The sequence below is a fragment of the Anomaloglossus baeobatrachus genome, chromosome 6 (genome assembly GCF_048569485.1).
Source record: "Anomaloglossus baeobatrachus isolate aAnoBae1 chromosome 6, aAnoBae1.hap1, whole genome shotgun sequence".
Lineage (NCBI taxonomy): Eukaryota > Metazoa > Chordata > Amphibia > Anura > Aromobatidae > Anomaloglossus > Anomaloglossus baeobatrachus.
The window spans coordinates 423,049,215-423,066,820 of NC_134358.1; the positions used below are offsets into that span (position 1 = coordinate 423,049,215).

Below are 17,606 nucleotides of genomic sequence, written 5' to 3' on the forward strand. Positions count from 1 at the left end.
ACTTGCGGAAACGGACCCAGTGTGCGCGGCTCCGGCGGCCATCTTTGTGTAGTCCACTACTCCATCGCTCTAGTTGGACTGTCCCTCTCGGGCCACCGTCTGCCGGTTGTCGCTTGTTTAGAACTACGCAATGAATTGTGGGTAGTCGCGCTGTGTGTGTGTCTGTCTCAGGAGAGGTGAGTTCTGGTCTCCGCTCCGTGCTGCAGTGTGGTGTGGACGGTCTGCGGCTTCTAATGTGAAGCTCTGTCCCCGCCATGTGTTTTATACGATTTATCCTATGACTGTGATGGTTTCTGGTAACTGACAGACCTGACGCTCCCAGCAGGCACCTGCAGTTACAGTGTTGTCAGTGTCTGTGGTGAGCATGTTGGTAATGATAAAATCAGTCTGGTGGGAGACAAAGCCCTCATTGTTTTGACACCTATGTAGTAGTATTGGGAAAGAGTGTACATGAATGGCCGCCCAGGGCGCTAAAGTCTATGTGGGCACATAGTTTCTCCCCCGAGTGGTGCCTTTACTTATTGGTACAATGGTGCCCACCTGGTGCTGTCATCTGTGGCTGCATAGTGAGCTATGACATATCAAGTTGTTGCCTATGCAGAGTGCCTATGAATACTCATTTTTGACTACTGCACTCTGCATAGGCAGAAAGCAGCGAATGAAAGAAGTAACTTTTGGAATCGTGTACAGGACTCTGGACTCTTTATTACTAACAGCTATTTTTCCACCTTTTCTAACTAGGCTAGTGATAGGGATGAGATTAGGCTGCAGCTGAGGTAATAGAAATGTTACCATGTGAAAATCTAGTAAGTTACAAAAATTATATAACCATTTCTAACTTATTAGTAAAACTTTGCGTAATGCAAAACGCAGTAACAAACTAGGAGATCAGAGCGCAAGACTAATTACATGAGCATTTTCCTCAAATTCAGATACATGAGCTTATAGGATTAGAGGTTCAATACAGAACTGGTGAAAGACTCTGGGTGCTCATGTGCTAGAGGGTGCAAGCTGCTTGCCTTGCCCCACGGTCTAAGGCTATGTTCACACTAGAAAAATGATTTTTCTTAAGAAATTTCTTGAGTGAAGGATTAGCGCACCTGCGTTAAACACCAATAACGCAGGTGCGTTTTTGGTGCGTTTTTTTCATGTTGGTCCCTGCGTTTTTTAATGCCTTTACAGCAATAAAGCACATTGAAAATGAAAAAAAAATAATAGATAATACAGAGATAAATATATGATAGAGGGATAGATAATAGATATTTAGGGGAATAGATAGTTAGATAATAGAGGGATAGATATAGATAATAGAGGGATATAGATAGATGATATTTAGGGGTATAGATAGATAATAGCTAGATAATAGATGGATGGGGATAGATAGATAATATAGAAAGATAGATAATATAGAAAGATAGATGATAGATATTTAGGGGTATAGATAGATAGAAAAGATGGATAGATAGATATAGATAATAGATAGATAGAGATAGTTAATAGATAGATATTCCAGCTTTATTTATGACGTCCCCCCCCCCCCCCACACACACACACTGCACTTCTCGCGGCCGGTAGTGTGTTCACATCAGCGGCCGTGAGAAATGTCCTGTAGTTCCCCGCAGCCTCGCTCAGGAGCCGCATTCAGGACTCGCTCCCTGACCGAGGCTGCGTGAAGAACTGTCACACACGTCTGGAGCAGTGCTGGAAGCGCCGCGGGACATCGCTGTGGATTACGTTGGAGCTGTGTGTTTCGGGGGGTTTAATACACTAAAGAAAGAGGGGCTTTTTGTCTTTTATTCAAATTAAAGGATTTTTCGGTGTATGTGTGTTTCTTTACTTTCACTTACAGATTAGTGACGGCGTGTCATAGACGCTTCCATCACTAATCTTGGACTTAGCGGCAGCTATTGGCTGCCGTTAACTCCATATTACCTGTATTGCCCCCGCATCACGGCATCTGGAAGAGCCGGGTACACTGCGGGACTGTCGCATAATGGATGTGACAGTCCCGGGGCAGCTGCGGGCTGATATTCTCGGCTGCGGGAGGGAGGGGGCATTAACCTTGTCCCTCGCTGTTCCCAGCCTGAGAATACCGGGCCGCCACTGTGTGTTTACCCGGCTGGAAGGTAAAAATACAGCGGAGCACAAGCTTTTTTTTTTTTCTCCTCTTCCTGTCCTAGTGACATCACTTCCCTGCAAAACGCAGTGCAGGGAAGTACACTATGTCCCGAAAATGCAAAATAACGCGGGAATAACGCAGGTATAACGCAGGAATAACACAGGAATAACGCACATCACTTGCTACCTGCGTTATTCCTGCGCTATTTCATGATTACATTACAGTCAATGGAGTGAATAACGCAGTTCGCTGCAGAAAAGAAGTGACATGCTCATTCTTTTTCTTAAGAAAATCTACTGAAAGAATTTTCTTAAGAAAAAACAGTGTGCGCACAGCTAATTTTTTTTCCCTATAGGTTTTGCTGGGGAATGTCTGCAGAAAGGTTACAATAATTTCTCAAGAAATTTCTGCAGCAAAAACGCACCAAAACCGCAGGTAAAAAATGCCGTGTGTGAACATAGCCTAAGGGTCACATTTCTCCATGTGGAGAGCAACATGCTAGATATGTCAGTGTAAGGACATAGGAATGGCAGGCACTAGAGATCAAAGACCCCCCCCCCCAAAAGAGGCAGTTTGCATATTTACATTCCCAGAGGAGCATTGCATGGCTTATAAGCCTCCTTACACTGGTATGTCACTCTCCACACGGAGAAGCCTTACCACTTAGATACTAGCCTCTCACTTAGCCAAATAAGATCTCATACTTCGCACTAATAAGTGGCAACAGTGTCTGCAGGTTGAGATTCTGGTTTGGCTTTTATCCTAAGTCACATGGCAAGGATCATTATAGGTCGATATTGACCTTTATCATTACTACTTTTAATAGGAGGAACTAGAGTGCAAGTTTTCTTCCTCCCTGAAGACACAATTTGCTTGTTTAATATCTCAAGGGAGCATTGCATGGCTTATAAGCCTCCTTACACTGGCATGTCAGGAATGTAATTCTCCATAGGAGAAATGTTACCACTTAGATCCCATTCTTAGCCTTTCACATAGCCGAATCAGATCTCATACTTTGCACGTATGAGGGGCAACACTGTTTACGCAAATTGAGATTCTGGTTTGGCTTCTATTCTAAGGGGTGCTTCACACACAGCGAGCTCGCTGCCGAGATCGCTGCTGAGTCACGCTTTTTGTGACGCAGCAGTGACCTCATTAGCGATCTCGCTGTGTGTGACACTGAGCAGCGATCTGGCCCCTGCTGCGAGATCGCTGCTCGTTACACACAGCCCTGGTTCGTTTTCTTCAAAGCCGCTCTCCTGCTGTGACACACAGATCGCTGTGTGTGACAGCGAGAGAGCGACAAATGAAGCGAGCAGGGAGCAGGAGCCGGCGTCTGACAGCTGAGGTAAGCTGTATCCAAGATAAACATCGGGTAACCAAGGTGGTTACCCGATATTTACCTTAGTTACCAGCATCTGCAGCTCTCACGCTGCCTGTGCTGCCGGCTCCGGCTCTCTGCACATGTAGCTGCTGTACACATCGGGTTAATTAACCCGATGTGTACAGCAGCTAGGAGAGCAAGGAGCCAGCGCTAAGCAGTGTGCGCGGCTCCCTGCTCTCTGCACATGTAGCTGCATTACACATCGGGTTAATTAACCCGATGTGTACTGTAGCTATGGTAGGAGAGCAAGGAGCCAGCGCTCAGTGTGCGCGGCTCCCTGCTCCCTGCACACACAGCTGTGCGCTGGTAACTAATGTAAACATCGGGTAACCATACCCGATGTTTACCTTAGTTACCAGTCTCCGCAGCTTCCAGGCGGCAGCTCCGTGCAAGCGCAGCGTCGCTTGCACGTCGCTGCTGGCTGGGGGCTGTTCACTGGTCGCTGGTGAGATCTGCCTGTTTGACAGCTCACCAGCGACCATGTAGCGATGCAGCAGCGATCCTGACCAGGTCAGATCGCTGGTCGGATCGCTGCTGCATCGCTAAGTGTGAAGGTACCCTAAGTCATATGGCAAAGGGTCAATATTGACTTTTAGGATTGCTACTTTCAGTAGGAGGCAGTAGAGTTCAAGTCCCCTTCCTTTGCTTTGCCCCAGATGCTGGGATCCCACACTGCGCCACTGTACCTATGGCAATGTTGAAAAATTTGATGAAGCTTAACTATTGATGCCCTTTGATACCGTGTTTCCCCGAAAGTAGGACCCCCCCGAAAGTAAGGCAGGGTGGGGGTTTCGGGGGGGTCCGCCAATGTAGGGCACCCCCCGATTGTAGGGCAGGGTAGCGGGGGGGGGGGCGGGGAATGTAAGGCCGCCTATGGGTGGGGGTCCCTGGGGAAAGTACAGGAACTTACCGCTGTTCCCTCGCTCCATCCAGGCCTTCTCCAGTCTCGTGCCACCCGTGGTCCGCCTCCGGTGAATGGCCCCCGCAAGGCTCCCTGCTGGCCATCAGCTCGAGCTGTGATTGGCCAGTCAGCCGGCTCGCAGCTGATTGGCCCTGAGCTCGAGCTGTGATTGGCCAGTCAGCCGGCTCGCAGCTGATTGGCCCTCAGCTCGAGCTGCGATTGGCCAGTCAGCCGGCTCGCAGCTGATTGGCCGAATCAGCCGGCTCGCAGCTGATTGGCCGAAATCAGCCGCGACGTCACCGCCTGCAGGCTCGCTCCGATTGGTCCAGCGTCCCCGGCATCCGAATCGTCAGCCCGGCACAAGTAACGGTAAGTTCCGAAACTGTGTGTGTGTGTGTGTGTGTGTGTGTGTGTGTGTGTACGGTATGTGTATGGGGCTGTATGTGTCAGTGTGTGTGTGTGTGTGTGTGTGTGTGTGTGTACGGTACCGGTACGATATGTGTGGGTGCCGTGTGGGGCTGTACCGGTACCGTATGTGTCAGTGTGTGTGGTGGCAGAGTGGGGGGCAGAACCACTGTATGGGGAGGCTGCAGGGGGGAGGATGGGGTGGATGCCTGATCCCAAACAATGGGGAGTCTGCAGGGGGGAGGAAGGGGTGGATGCCTGATCCCAAACAATGGGGAGGCTGCAGGGGGGAGGATGGGGTGGATGCCTGATCCCAAACAATGGGGAGGCTGCAGGGGGGAGGATGGGGTGGATGCCTGATCCCAAACAATGGGGAGGCTGCAGGGGGGAGGATTGTCATTTTTTTTCCAATGTAAGGCCTCCCCCGAAAGTAAGGCAGGGTGGGACTTTTGGGGGTAAAATTAATGTAAGACAGGGCCTTACTTTCGGGGAAACACGGTATTATCCACATGTCCTCCTATTGGTAAAGTACTTTGTGGATTACTATGCGGTGATTTCTTGTTATATGTTCAACACAATCTCCTAATTTAATACTTTTCAGCCATGAGTAAGAGAAATCAAGTGTCGTATGTGAAACCCTCAGAGCCGTCTTTCCTGAAAAAGTTTAAAAAGGATGTTGGCTACAAAGAGGGGCCAACCGTGGACACCAAGGTATGTTTTGTAGTTTCACCTTACATTAGTCTTGCTTTAGTAGAAACCTAGTATATGGTCCCTAAAAAAAAACAAACAAAATTCCTGATCCCTGAAGGTCAGATCACTTAATGGGAGCGTCAGAGATAGGTGAGAGCTGCGCGCGCTGGTCTTTGTTGCATCCGTTAAGAATGCGTTTACTAGCGGTGCGCATGCTCGACCTCTGCTCTATTGGGGTCCATGTGGACAGAACCTCAACAATCATGAAGTTACCCGCTATTCTTGTATTTGTACATACCCTTTTAGTGTTTTTGTTCTCTCGGTAATATTTCACTTTGAATCAATGAAGCATCTTCAATGCTTGGTTAAAAGTTTTGTTCATCAGGAAAGTGGAATACAGTATATGATCATACAGTGCTGGCCAAAAGTATTGGCACCCCTGCAATTCTGTCAGATAATACTCAGTTTGTTCTTGAAAATGATTGCAATCACAAATTCTTTGGTATTATTATCTTCATATATTTTTCTTGCAATGAAAAAACACAAAAGAGAATGAAACAAAAATCAAATCATTGATCATTTCACACAAAACTCCAAAAATGGGCCAGACAAAAATGTTTTGGCACCCTTAAGGGGGCTTTACACGCTACGACATCGCTAATGCGAACTCGTTGGGGTCACGGAATTGGTGACGCACATCCGGCCGCATTAGCGATGCCGTTGCGTGTGACGCCTATGAGCGATTTTGCATCGTTGCAAAATCGCTCATCAGTGACATGGGGGTCCGTTCTCAAAAATCGTTACTGCAGCAGTAACGAGGTTGTTCCTCGTTCCTGCGGCAGGACACATCGCTCCGTGTGACACCGCAGGAACGAGGAACGTCTCCTTACCTGCGTCCCGGCCGCTATGCGGAAGGAAGGAGGTGGGCTGGATGTTACGTCTCGCTCATCTCCACCCCTCCGCTTCTATTGGGCGGCGGTTCAGTGACGCAGCTGTGACGTTGCTGTGACGCTGAACGAACTGCCCCCTTAGAAAGGAGGCGGTTCGCTGGTCACAGCGACGTCGCCGGGCAGGTAAGTATGTGTGACAGGTCTGGGCGATGTTGTGCGGCACGGGCAGCGATTTTACCCGTGTCGCACAACAGATGGGGGCGGGTACCCACGCTAGCGATATCGGTACCGATATCGCAGCGTGTAAAGTGGCCTTTAGCCTAATACTTGGTTGCACAACCTTTAGCCAAAATAAACTGCGAACAACCGCTTCCGGTAACCATCAATGAGTTTCTTACAATGCTCTGCTGGAATTTTAGACCATTCTTCTTTGGCAAACTGCTCCAGGTCCCTGAGATTTGAAGGGTGCCTTCTCCAAACTGCCAGTTTGAGATCTCTGCACAGGTGTTCTATGGGATTCAGGTCTGGACTCATTGCTGGCAACTTTAGTAGTCTCCAGTGCTTTCTATCATACCATTTTCTATTGCTTTTTGAAGTGTGTTTTGGGCCATTGTCCTGCTGGAAGACCCATGACCTCTGAGGGAGACCCAGCTTTCTCACACTGGGCCCTACATTATGCTGCAAAATTTGTTGGTAGTCTTCAGACTTCATAATGCCATGCACACGGTCAAGCAGTCCAGTGCCAGAGGCAGCAAAGCAACCCCAAAACATCAGGGAACCTCCGCCATGTTTGACTGTAGGGACCGTGTTCTTTTCTTTGAATGCCTCCTTTTTTTTTTTTTCCCTGTAAACTCTATGTTGATGGCTTTTCCCAAAAAGCTCTACTTTTGTCTCATCTGACCAGAGAACATTCTTCCAAAACGTTTTAGGCTTTCTCGGGTAAGTTTTGGCAAACTCCAGCCTGGCTTTTTTATGTCTCGTGGTAAGAAGTGGGGTCTTCCTGGGTATCCTACCATACAGTCCCTTTTCATTCAGCCGCCGACGGTAGTACGGGTTGACACTGTTGTACCCTCGGACTGCAGGGCAGCTTGAACTCGTTGAAATCTCTTATCAATTTTTCTTTTCCTTCCACATCTAGGGAGGTTAGCCACATTGCCATGGGCTTTAAACGTCTTGATAACACTGCGCACCGTGGACACAGGAACTTTCAGGTCTTTGGAGATGGACTTGTAGCCTTGAGATTGCTCATGCTTCCTCAAAATTTGGATTCTCAAGTCCTCAGACAGTTCTTTGGTCTTCTTTCTTTTCTCCATGCTCATGTGGTACACACAAGGACACAGGACAGAGGTTGAGTCAACTTTAATCCATGTCAACTGGCTGCTAGTGTGATTTAGTTATTGCCAACACCTGTTAGGTGCCACAGGTAAGTTACAGGTGCTGTTAATTACACAAATTAGAGAAGCATCACATGATTTTTCAAACAGTGCCAATACTTTTGTCCACCCCCTTTTTTATGTTTGGTGTGGAATTATGTCCAATTTGGCTTTATGACAATTTTTTTTATTTTTTCATTGAAGACAAATTAAATGAAGATAATAATACCAAAGAATTTGTGATTGCAATCATTTTCAAGAAGAAACCGTATTATCTGACAGAATTGCAGGGGTGCCAATACTTTTGGCCAGCACTGTATGTTAATCTTTTGGGAAGGGTTTACTAAAGGGGACCTGTCATCAGATGCCTGTTTCCTGAGCCACTGACGACATGGATCAGACACGGTGTTCATTATTGCAGCCGTGTATGGTTCACTTTGAAACACTGCAGCCTTTCCGGAGAAAAGCCGACCGTTGACTGAGTCTGTGAGGACTATTTGAACAGGCAGGTCGGTGGCAACTTGTCTCCCTCCCGATCACCGTGGCTGACAAGTCTCTCCCCATTGAATTCTGGCTGACTTTGCACCAGTGAAATTGTTGGACATGCCTGCACCACATTTAGTATGTGGCTTAGACACTTTAGGCTTGGCCTAGAAAAAAGTACTGGGCTTGACTGGAAACACGTGGTGACCTTAAATGCACTGCACCAAAATTATGACATATGTTGAACGTAAGCCAACCAATAGGCAGAGCATTGATAAATAAGAATAGAAAAGTGTCTCTAGAGGCACTATTTATAAATCATTAAGGGATAAAATTGGTGCATCTGTGTTTACAATGTGTAAGTAAAATTTCAATAAATTTGTCCCACTGTGAATCAGTATCACCGCTTATTAGTGATTAACCGTCCACTACCGTGCTTGGGAGCTCGGGTCTTGTAACGAGCAATTGGATGCTTAGATGGACGCAACTTGAGTACCCAAGTATAAGGAAGTCAGTTGGGGGTCTTGATCATTTTTCAAGGAAATCTTCCAGAAAAATAACAAGACCCCCATTGACTTCCATTATACTCTGGTACTTGAGTTGCGCCCATCCGAACATTAAAGGAGTTGTCCGACATAAACTCAAAAATTTTTGTGAAGCTAATCTGTGCTGTATTGTCATATAAAACACCCCTACATTGTTATCTTTTGTTTTCTAACTTTTGTTCCTCCTGAATTCACCCTTTATTCTCTGCAGCTCCTTGTTTACATTCAGCTCTAGCAAACTGACCACTTCCTGTGCCAAACCTCCCAGTCAGAGCTGGCACCGCCCGGCCTCAGTGTCCAGCCTCGCCCCCTGCACACACATTCCCTGTCAGTATTCAGCCTCAGCACTGACCTGTTATCACTACAGCATTGCAAATAACAGCCCCACATCGGGCTCTGCACCGCACACCACATCGGGCTCTGCACCGCACACGCACACATATGGCTCTGCACCACACACACACACACACACGGCTCTGCACCACACACACGCACATATGGCTCTGCACCACACACACGCACATATGGTTCTGCACCACACACACGCACATATGGCTCTGCACCGCACAGGCACATATGGCTCTGCACCGCACAGGCACATATGGCTCTGCACCGCACAGGCACATATGGCTCTGCACCGCACAGGCACATATGGCTCTGCACCGCACAGGCACATATGGCTCTGCACCGCACAGGCACATATGGCTCTGCACCGCACAGGCACATATGGCTCTGCACCGCACACGCACACATATGGCCCTGCACCGCACACATATGGCTCTGCACCGCACACATATGGCTCTGCACCGCACACATATGGCTCTGCACCGCACACGCACACATATGGCTCTGCACCGCACACGCACACATATGGCTCTGCACCGCACACGCACACATATGGCTCTGCACCGCACACGCACACATATGGCTCTGCACCGCACACATATGGCTCTGCACCGCACACATATGGCTCTGCACCGCACACATATGGCTCTGCACCGCACACATATGGCTCTGCACCGCACACATATGGCTCTGCACCGCACACATATGGCTCTGCACCGCACACATATGGCTCTGCACCGCACACATATGGCTCTGCACCGCACACATATGGCTCTGCACCGCACACATATGGCTCTGCACCGCACACATATGGCTCTGCACCGCACACATATGGCTCTGCACCGCACACATATGGCTCTGCACCGCACACATATGGCTCTGCACCGCACACATATGGCTCTGCACCGCACACATATGGCTCTGCACCGCACACATATGGCTCTGCACCGCACACATATGGCTCTGCACCGCACACATATGGCTCTGCACCGCACACATATGGCTCTGCACCGCACACATATGGCTCTGCACCGCACACATATGGCTCTGCACCGCACACATATGGCTCTGCACCGCACACATATGGCTCTGCACCGCACACATATGGCTCTGCACCGCACACATATGGCTCTGCACCGCACACATATGGCTCTGCACCGCACACATATGGCTCTGCACCGCACACATATGGCTCTGCACCGCACACATATGGCTCTGCACCGCACACATATGGCTCTGCACCGCACACATATGGCTCTGCACCGCACACATATGGCTCTGCACCGCACACGCACACATATGGCTCTGCACCGCACACGCACACATATGGCTCTGCACCGCACACGCACACATATGGCTCTGCACCGCACACGCACACATATGGCTCTGCACCGCACACGCACACATATGGCTCTGCACCGCACACGCACACATATGGCTCTGCACCGCACACGCACACATATGGCTCTGCACCGCACACGCACACATATGGCTCTGCACCGCACACGCACACATATGGCTCTGCACCGCACACGCACACATATGGCTCTGCACCGCACACGCACACACACGCACATCGGGCTCTGCACCGCACACACGCACATCGGGCTCTGCACCGCACACACGCACATCGGGCTCTGCACCGCACACACGCACATCGGGCTCTGCACCGCACACACGCACATCGGGCTCTGCACCGCACACACGCACATCGGGCTCTGCACCGCACACACACACACACAGACACACACATGGCTCTGTACCGCATGCGGCCTTCTGCACCGACCCCCCCCCCCCCCCTTCCCCCATCCCCATAGGGAACACATGTAGGGAGTACATACTCACCCGTCCTCTGTCCCCGCCGCTCCCGCACGTTCGCGCGCTGTCTGTGCTCTGGCCATATCAGCACAGTAGTGATGTCACCGCTGTGCTGAAGAGAGCACAGACAGCGGGACAGTGATGAGAAGCAGCGCTGCGCTGCTTCTCATCAGCACTTTCAAATGTACCGGCATCTGTGATCTGTGATGCCGGTACATTTGAATGTGCGATCCTGAGCAGGGGGCCCAGTGCTGGCGCTGACACCGCTGCAGCTCCCGCCAGGCCCCTCCCCCAGGTCACGGACCCCACAGCAGTGCAGGGGGAGGTTGCGGGGAGAGTAAGAGGTGCGGGGGAATGTGTGGGAGGGTGCAGGGAAGGGGAGCGGGGCTCATCGCACTGTAGTCGCCCAGCATGGTGGCGACATGCTGTTCCAGACTTGCATGTCAACATGGCCCTGCCCATGTTGACATGAAATGACCGGAAGCAGCAAAATTGCGTCAGGAGCGGTCACATGACCACTCTGAGCCGGGGAGAGGGGCTGACAGCAGGGCAGGTAAGTGCTCTCTATCTACTTACCTGCCCCAATGTAGCCCAATAGGGTAATAAAAAAAAAGTCAAAAGAAGCCGGATAACCCCTTTAACTGCTCGTTAGGAGTACCGAGCACCCGAGCATGGTAGTGCTCGCTTATCACTACCCCTTATATGTTCTATTAGACTACGCTTAAAAAACTGTATAATGATTAGCAAGTACCACTGATGGCTAAGTAAGATCTAGAAGCATGAAGATTACAATCTGATGAAAATGATTCCTTTTAGTTTCATAAGTTTTAACAGTGTTCCATTTATGAGCAATCATTACATATCATGAGAGCAGAAGCATTCACACCAAAAATATAACTAATGTTCTTTACACACACACACACACATACACATATATACAGTACAGACCAAAAGTTTGGACACACCTTCTCATCTCTAGAACAACTGTTAAGAGGAGACTTTGAGCAGCAGGCCTTCATGGTAAAATAGCTGCTAGGAAACCACTGCTAAGGACAGGCAACAAGCAGAAGAGACTTGTTTGGGCTAAAGAACACAAGGAATGGACATTAGACCAGTGGAAATCTGTGCTTTGGTCTGATGAGTCCAAATTTGAGGTCTTTGGATCCAACCACCGTGTCTTTGTAGAAAAGGTGAACGGATGGACTCTACATGCCTGGTTCCCACCGTGAAGCATGGAGGAGAAGGTGTGATGGTGTGGGGGTGCTTTGCTGGTGACACTGTTGGGGATTTATTCAAAATTGAAGGCATACTGAACCAGCATGCCTACCACAGCATCTTGCAGCGGCGTGCTATTCCATCCGGTTTGCGTTTAGTTGGACCATCATTTATTTTTCAACAGGATAATGACACCAAACACACCTCCAGGCTGTGTAAGGGCTATTTGACTAAGAAGGAGAGATGGGGTGCTACGCCAGATGACCTGGTCTTCACAGTCATCAGACCTAAACCCAATCGATATGGTTTGGGGTGAGCTGGACCGCAGAGTGAAGGCAAAAGGGCCAACAAATGCTAAGCATCTCTGGGAACTCCTTCAAGACTGTTGGAAAACCATTTCCGGCGACTACCTCTTGAAGCTCATCAAGACAATGCCAAGAGTGTGCAAAGTAGTAATGAAAGCAAAAGGTGGCTACTTTGAAGAACCTAGAATATAAGACATATTTTCAGTTGTTTCACACTTTAAGTATTTCGTTCCACATGTTTTAATTCATAGTTTTGATGCCTTCAATGGTAATCTACAATTTTCAGAGTCATGAAAATAAAGAAAACTCTTTGAATGAGGTGTGTCCAAACTTTGTCTGTACTGTGTGTGTATGTTATGTATATAATTTTTTATATATATATATATATATATATATATATATATATATATATATATATATATATATATATATATATATATATATATATATATATATATATATATATATATATATAAATTATAATATAATATCTCTAATATATAAAGCTGAATGTGTGTATGTGTGTGTGTATGTCCGGGATTGGCATCTGCACCGTCGCAGCTACAGCCACAAAATTGTGCACACTCGCACTTCTGGACCCGGAGAGCGTCATAGGCTATGTTTTGAGGGGAAATTTTAACCCAGCTCTTTACAGTTGTTCACCAAAAATCCTGCCTCCATTAAAGCGAATGGAGCTGGGAGCCACAGTGCAGCCAGAACTTCAGAAGAATGCGCAGCCACGCCCTTGTATGAAATGTTGGCGTGTCACAATGCAGACAGGCAAAGAGGCAGACACAGACAGGCAAAGAGGCAGACACAGACAGGCAAAGAGGCAGACACAGACAGGCAAAGAGGCAGACACAGACAGGCAAAGAGGCAGACACAGACAGGCAAAGAGGCAGACACAGACAGGCAAAGAGGCAGACACAGACAGGCAAAGAGGCAGACAGACAGGGAAAGAGACAGAGACAGAGACACAGAGATATATACAGAGGGGGAGACAGAGAATGGGAGAGAAACAGAGAGACAGTCACTATCCCGGGGAGCGCCGGGTGCTATGTTGTGAGGCGAAATTTTAACCCCGCGCGTTCCAATTTACCAATCAATTTTGCCCCTATCTACATAATGGGGAAAAAGTGAAACGAAAAGTGTTGGGGGCAAATTGACAGCTGCCAGATGTGAACAAGGGGGACTTAAAGAATGAGAGCGATGGCGCCAAAGAGTATATACCGTACAGTTGCTAAGGTGGGGCCCCGACATGGGATACTCACCGTACTCGGGGATATGAACACACACAAAATGCGCCACACACTACCACGTGCTTGAACACATATACCACCCTCAGCACACATCTCACCACACATACACCAACCTCGCCACATAATCGCCCTAAAACACACACAAGTCTGGTATTATCCTTCAAAAATAAAAATCTGATTAATAAGCAGCCAAACTACAAGAACAACAAATGTACCATATAGGAAATACGGCAGCTGTCAGTCACATGACCTGTCTATTATGTGTATGTGTGAGCTAATATATACTGTCAGGGGAGGGCTTTCTGTTGCCTGGAGATTTATCAGGCTGCCAATAGCAACCAATCACAGCTTAGCTTCAATTTTGCTACAGTTAATTAATCTGAGCTCTGATTGGTTAATATAGGCAACAATTTAATAATTACATTTCTATTTGTTTTGTGGTTTTTGTGTGCAGAATACATTTTTGTTAATACATTCTATTTTGTTAGCAGCAGCTACTAACCCGGGCGAAGCCGGGGCAGTACAGCTAGTGTGTGTGTGTGTGTGTGTGTGTGTGTGTGTGTGTGTGTGTGTGTGTGTGTGTGTGTGTGTGTATATGTATGTATGTATGTATGTATGTATGTGTATATATATATATATATATATATATATATTTATTTACACAAATTTCAAAAAAATGTTTGTTTTTCATTCTGTGGCAATTGTGGCAAAAGTCACAGAATGAGTAAAGTGAGATATTGAATATACTCAGATGTTGTGTCTCTCTCCTCTCCCACCCGACCTACAGCGACAGGATTTGCCTGTAATAGCAGATGACAGCGATGGCAGTGATAAGGAGGATGAACTACCGCAGGTTGTGGTGCTGAAGAAGGGCGACCTGTCAGCAGAGGAGGTCCTAAACATCAAGCAGCAAATCAAAAGTTCAAAAGGTTTGTAAACACTCTTTGTAAACCTCTTTATGAAGTGTAAGCAATGTTTTCTGAAGAATTGAATCTTCCAAAAAGAACTAGCCTTCCAGTAATATATTGTGACAATTAAGGCTGTGATTTGGTTGTAATAATAAAAAACACTTTTTGGTACAGACAGAGCAAAAGTAGATGCAAATTGTAAACTGAAGTTTTTGCTTTTGAACAGATCATTTACAAAAAAACAAACAAAAGAAAAACATTTCATTTTAAAAACAGATACTGTACTTTGGTTTTCATTTTGCATCAGTTTTGATTCGGGTTTTATCAAATCTGTTTTTACTATAGACGCTTAACAGCTTTAGTATTTTGGGCATGTGCAGCACTGAAAAAAGGATCTGTTAATAGAGGTTCATTTGTTAGGATCGATTTCCCATAGGCTGTTTGGCAAAAAACTGCCTCAAAGAATAATTCTGCCTCCGTAATGTTTCACTGTGGGTTTGTGTTTTTGTGATGCTCGGTGTTGGCTTTGTGCAAAACATACCTTTTCTTCCCCTTCATTTTCAAGGGACTATTTTTGAGGGGGCGAGCTTAGATGGATTGACTCAACAAAATATATATTAGTTCCTCAGCCTGCGCCCCCATAAATCTAAATTTTTGCACGTGTTATTTCGGCATGAAGTAGCAAAAATGAGTGTCTCCTAGTACACATGCTAAAGATTGGGATCCTGACCAATCACAAAACCGAAAAAAAACTGGGATCCCTGTGACTTATTGCCTTGCACTGGCGCACGCGGCCATTCAACTTGTAAAGAACGGTAACCCAGATCTCTAAGTAAATTGGGTTGGTTTGGTATTTCCCAGTGCATCAGGTGGCTTCTCCTTTGATTTCAGTATCCACGCAGATCCTGGCAGTCAGATCTCACAGATCATGATAATCCATGACTGGGAGATCTATTTGATCCTAAAATTGTACAGAACATTATCCTGGGAGGATGATAATCAAAATGGTTGTTGGAGCTAGTAAAAATAATACAACACCTTGTGTCTGGCTGTGTGTGTCCTAAAATTTGCCCACCGTGATGCCCAATGGCTACCCAATTTAAACATCTGATGGCCATTGGGCATCACACTCTTTAAAATTGTTTTCCTAATAAAACCAGTACTTGTGCATTTTGGTTATGTATTTAATACTTGAATATTTTTCTAGACGAGGAGCCCGCCCCTGCAGATGGAAAGATCCTATTTAAAAAGCCAGCAAAACGTTCCACGGGTGACAAGTTTATAGGTATAAATGCATCCTCCAGCAAGAAAAAGAAGGATGAAGAAAGCAAAGAATCAACATCTTGTAAATCCAGCCAAAAGCAAGTGCGGAATACAAGCTTACTGTCGTTTGATGAGGAGGATGAAGATTAGATCACCAATAAGTCATTGGATTTTTAGATTTTATTTTAGAGTTGCAAACTGGTGAAAAAATATCATGCTCGAACAATGAACTATATTTTGTGGATTTTTGTTCCTACCCTTTTTTTTTTTTTTTTTTTTTAATTGTACTTTGTAAAAAAAAAAAAAAAAATAAACGTAAAAAAAAAGTAAGCTAAAATAATTTTATGTATTTGTAATATTTAAACTTGAAATACAAAACATCTAATTTAATTGAAATAGGAAGTTGAAAAAAAGGGCCAGCACTCCAAATCTTCTGAACGTTAAGGCTATGTGCCCATGGGACAATGTACCCACGGATTTTGCTGCGGAAAACCTGCAGATTTATCTGGATTTTCTAGATAAATCTGCAGGTTTTAGCAAGTACAGGCACTCCCCATGTTATCTTATAGGACATGGGGAGTGCTGTATCAATAGTGCGGTATGTGCGGCTGCGGAATATGCTGCAGATTTCCGGCAGCCGCATACAACTGCATGTCAATTCTTGTAGAAATACCTGCGGATGTCCCGCCTTTCTACTATGGAGATAGAGGCCTGGCCTTCCGCAGGTAGGTCTTATGAATGTCCACAGGTTTACCGCAGATATTTCGCTGGAATCCCCAGCAATAGATAGCTGCGGATTCCAGGGAGCAGCTGTGGGAAACCTGCGGACGTACCTGCGGATATATCCGTGGGTACATTGTCCCGTGGGCACATAGCCTAAAGGCTTTATTCCATATAAGCAAAACACAGGTGTAAATTATGTGTTTTAGCTATTAAAGATTCTTTTTCAAACACATCTCTCGTTTCTGCTTAATTAAAAGAGGTATTTAATCTCCAGAAGTGCATTTCTAATGCTAGAAGCATCAGAAGTGATCTTACAGGAAGGAGAAGTAAAATTACTTATTTTATAAATTAGAGACTCTGTCAGCAAGTTTTTGTTATGTAATCTGAAAGGAGCATGATGTAGGGGCAGAGACCCTGATTTCAGTGATGTCACTTATTAGGCTGTGTGTTGTTTCAATAAATTCAATGTTTTATCAGCAAGAGATTATCACTTCAGGACTAGGTGTCTGATGCCTCCTAGTGAATTGCTCTGTGTAACCATGCCTCTGCCACTGATTATCCGCTTTCTGCTAGTGTACACAGAGCAGTTCACTAAGAAGCACGAGGCACCTTGTCTTGTAACCACATTTGTTAACCCCTTAACGACCCATGATGTACTGGGTATGTCATGGATCGTATGCCGGTAAGCCCCGCCCCCTGACGCCGGCGATCCGCGCACATATCAGCTGTTATCAACAGCTGACATGTGTGCCTGCTAGCCGCGGGTGGAATCGCTTCCACCCGCGGCCATTAACCCCTTACATTTCGCTGCCAAAATCTGGCAGTGATATGTATATGGGCGCCGCCATGACAGTCACTTACCCCGCCCCCACCGGACGTCACGTGACATGATCATGTGACTTTCGGTGGTTGCCATGGTAGCACAGGGTCATGTGATGACGCCTGTAGCTAACATGACTCACTTCCTCTCAATGCCGGAA

The 17,606-nt window shown here is 46.7% G+C and overlaps 1 protein-coding gene across 2 annotated transcripts; it reads left to right on the forward strand.

The window, feature by feature from the left end:
* Nucleotides 1-71: 71 nt before the first annotated feature.
* Nucleotides 72-16,858, forward strand: KIAA1143 (KIAA1143 ortholog). 2 transcript variants are annotated; one of them, XM_075315172.1, is made up of 5 exons: nucleotides 102-176; nucleotides 4,437-4,773; nucleotides 5,411-5,520; nucleotides 14,520-14,661; nucleotides 15,848-16,858. In XM_075315172.1, the coding sequence occupies exons 3-5, from the start codon at nucleotides 5,413-5,415 to the stop codon at nucleotides 16,051-16,053; spliced, it is 456 nt and encodes a 151-aa protein (XP_075171287.1). In that variant the 5' UTR covers nucleotides 102-176; nucleotides 4,437-4,773; nucleotides 5,411-5,412; the 3' UTR covers nucleotides 16,054-16,858. The 2 variants fall into 2 exon arrangements, with proteins under 2 accessions (XP_075171286.1, XP_075171287.1); XM_075315171.1 differs by lacking the exon at nucleotides 4,437-4,773 and having other exon boundaries at nucleotides 72-176.
* The last annotated feature ends 748 nt before the right edge of the window (nucleotides 16,859-17,606 follow it).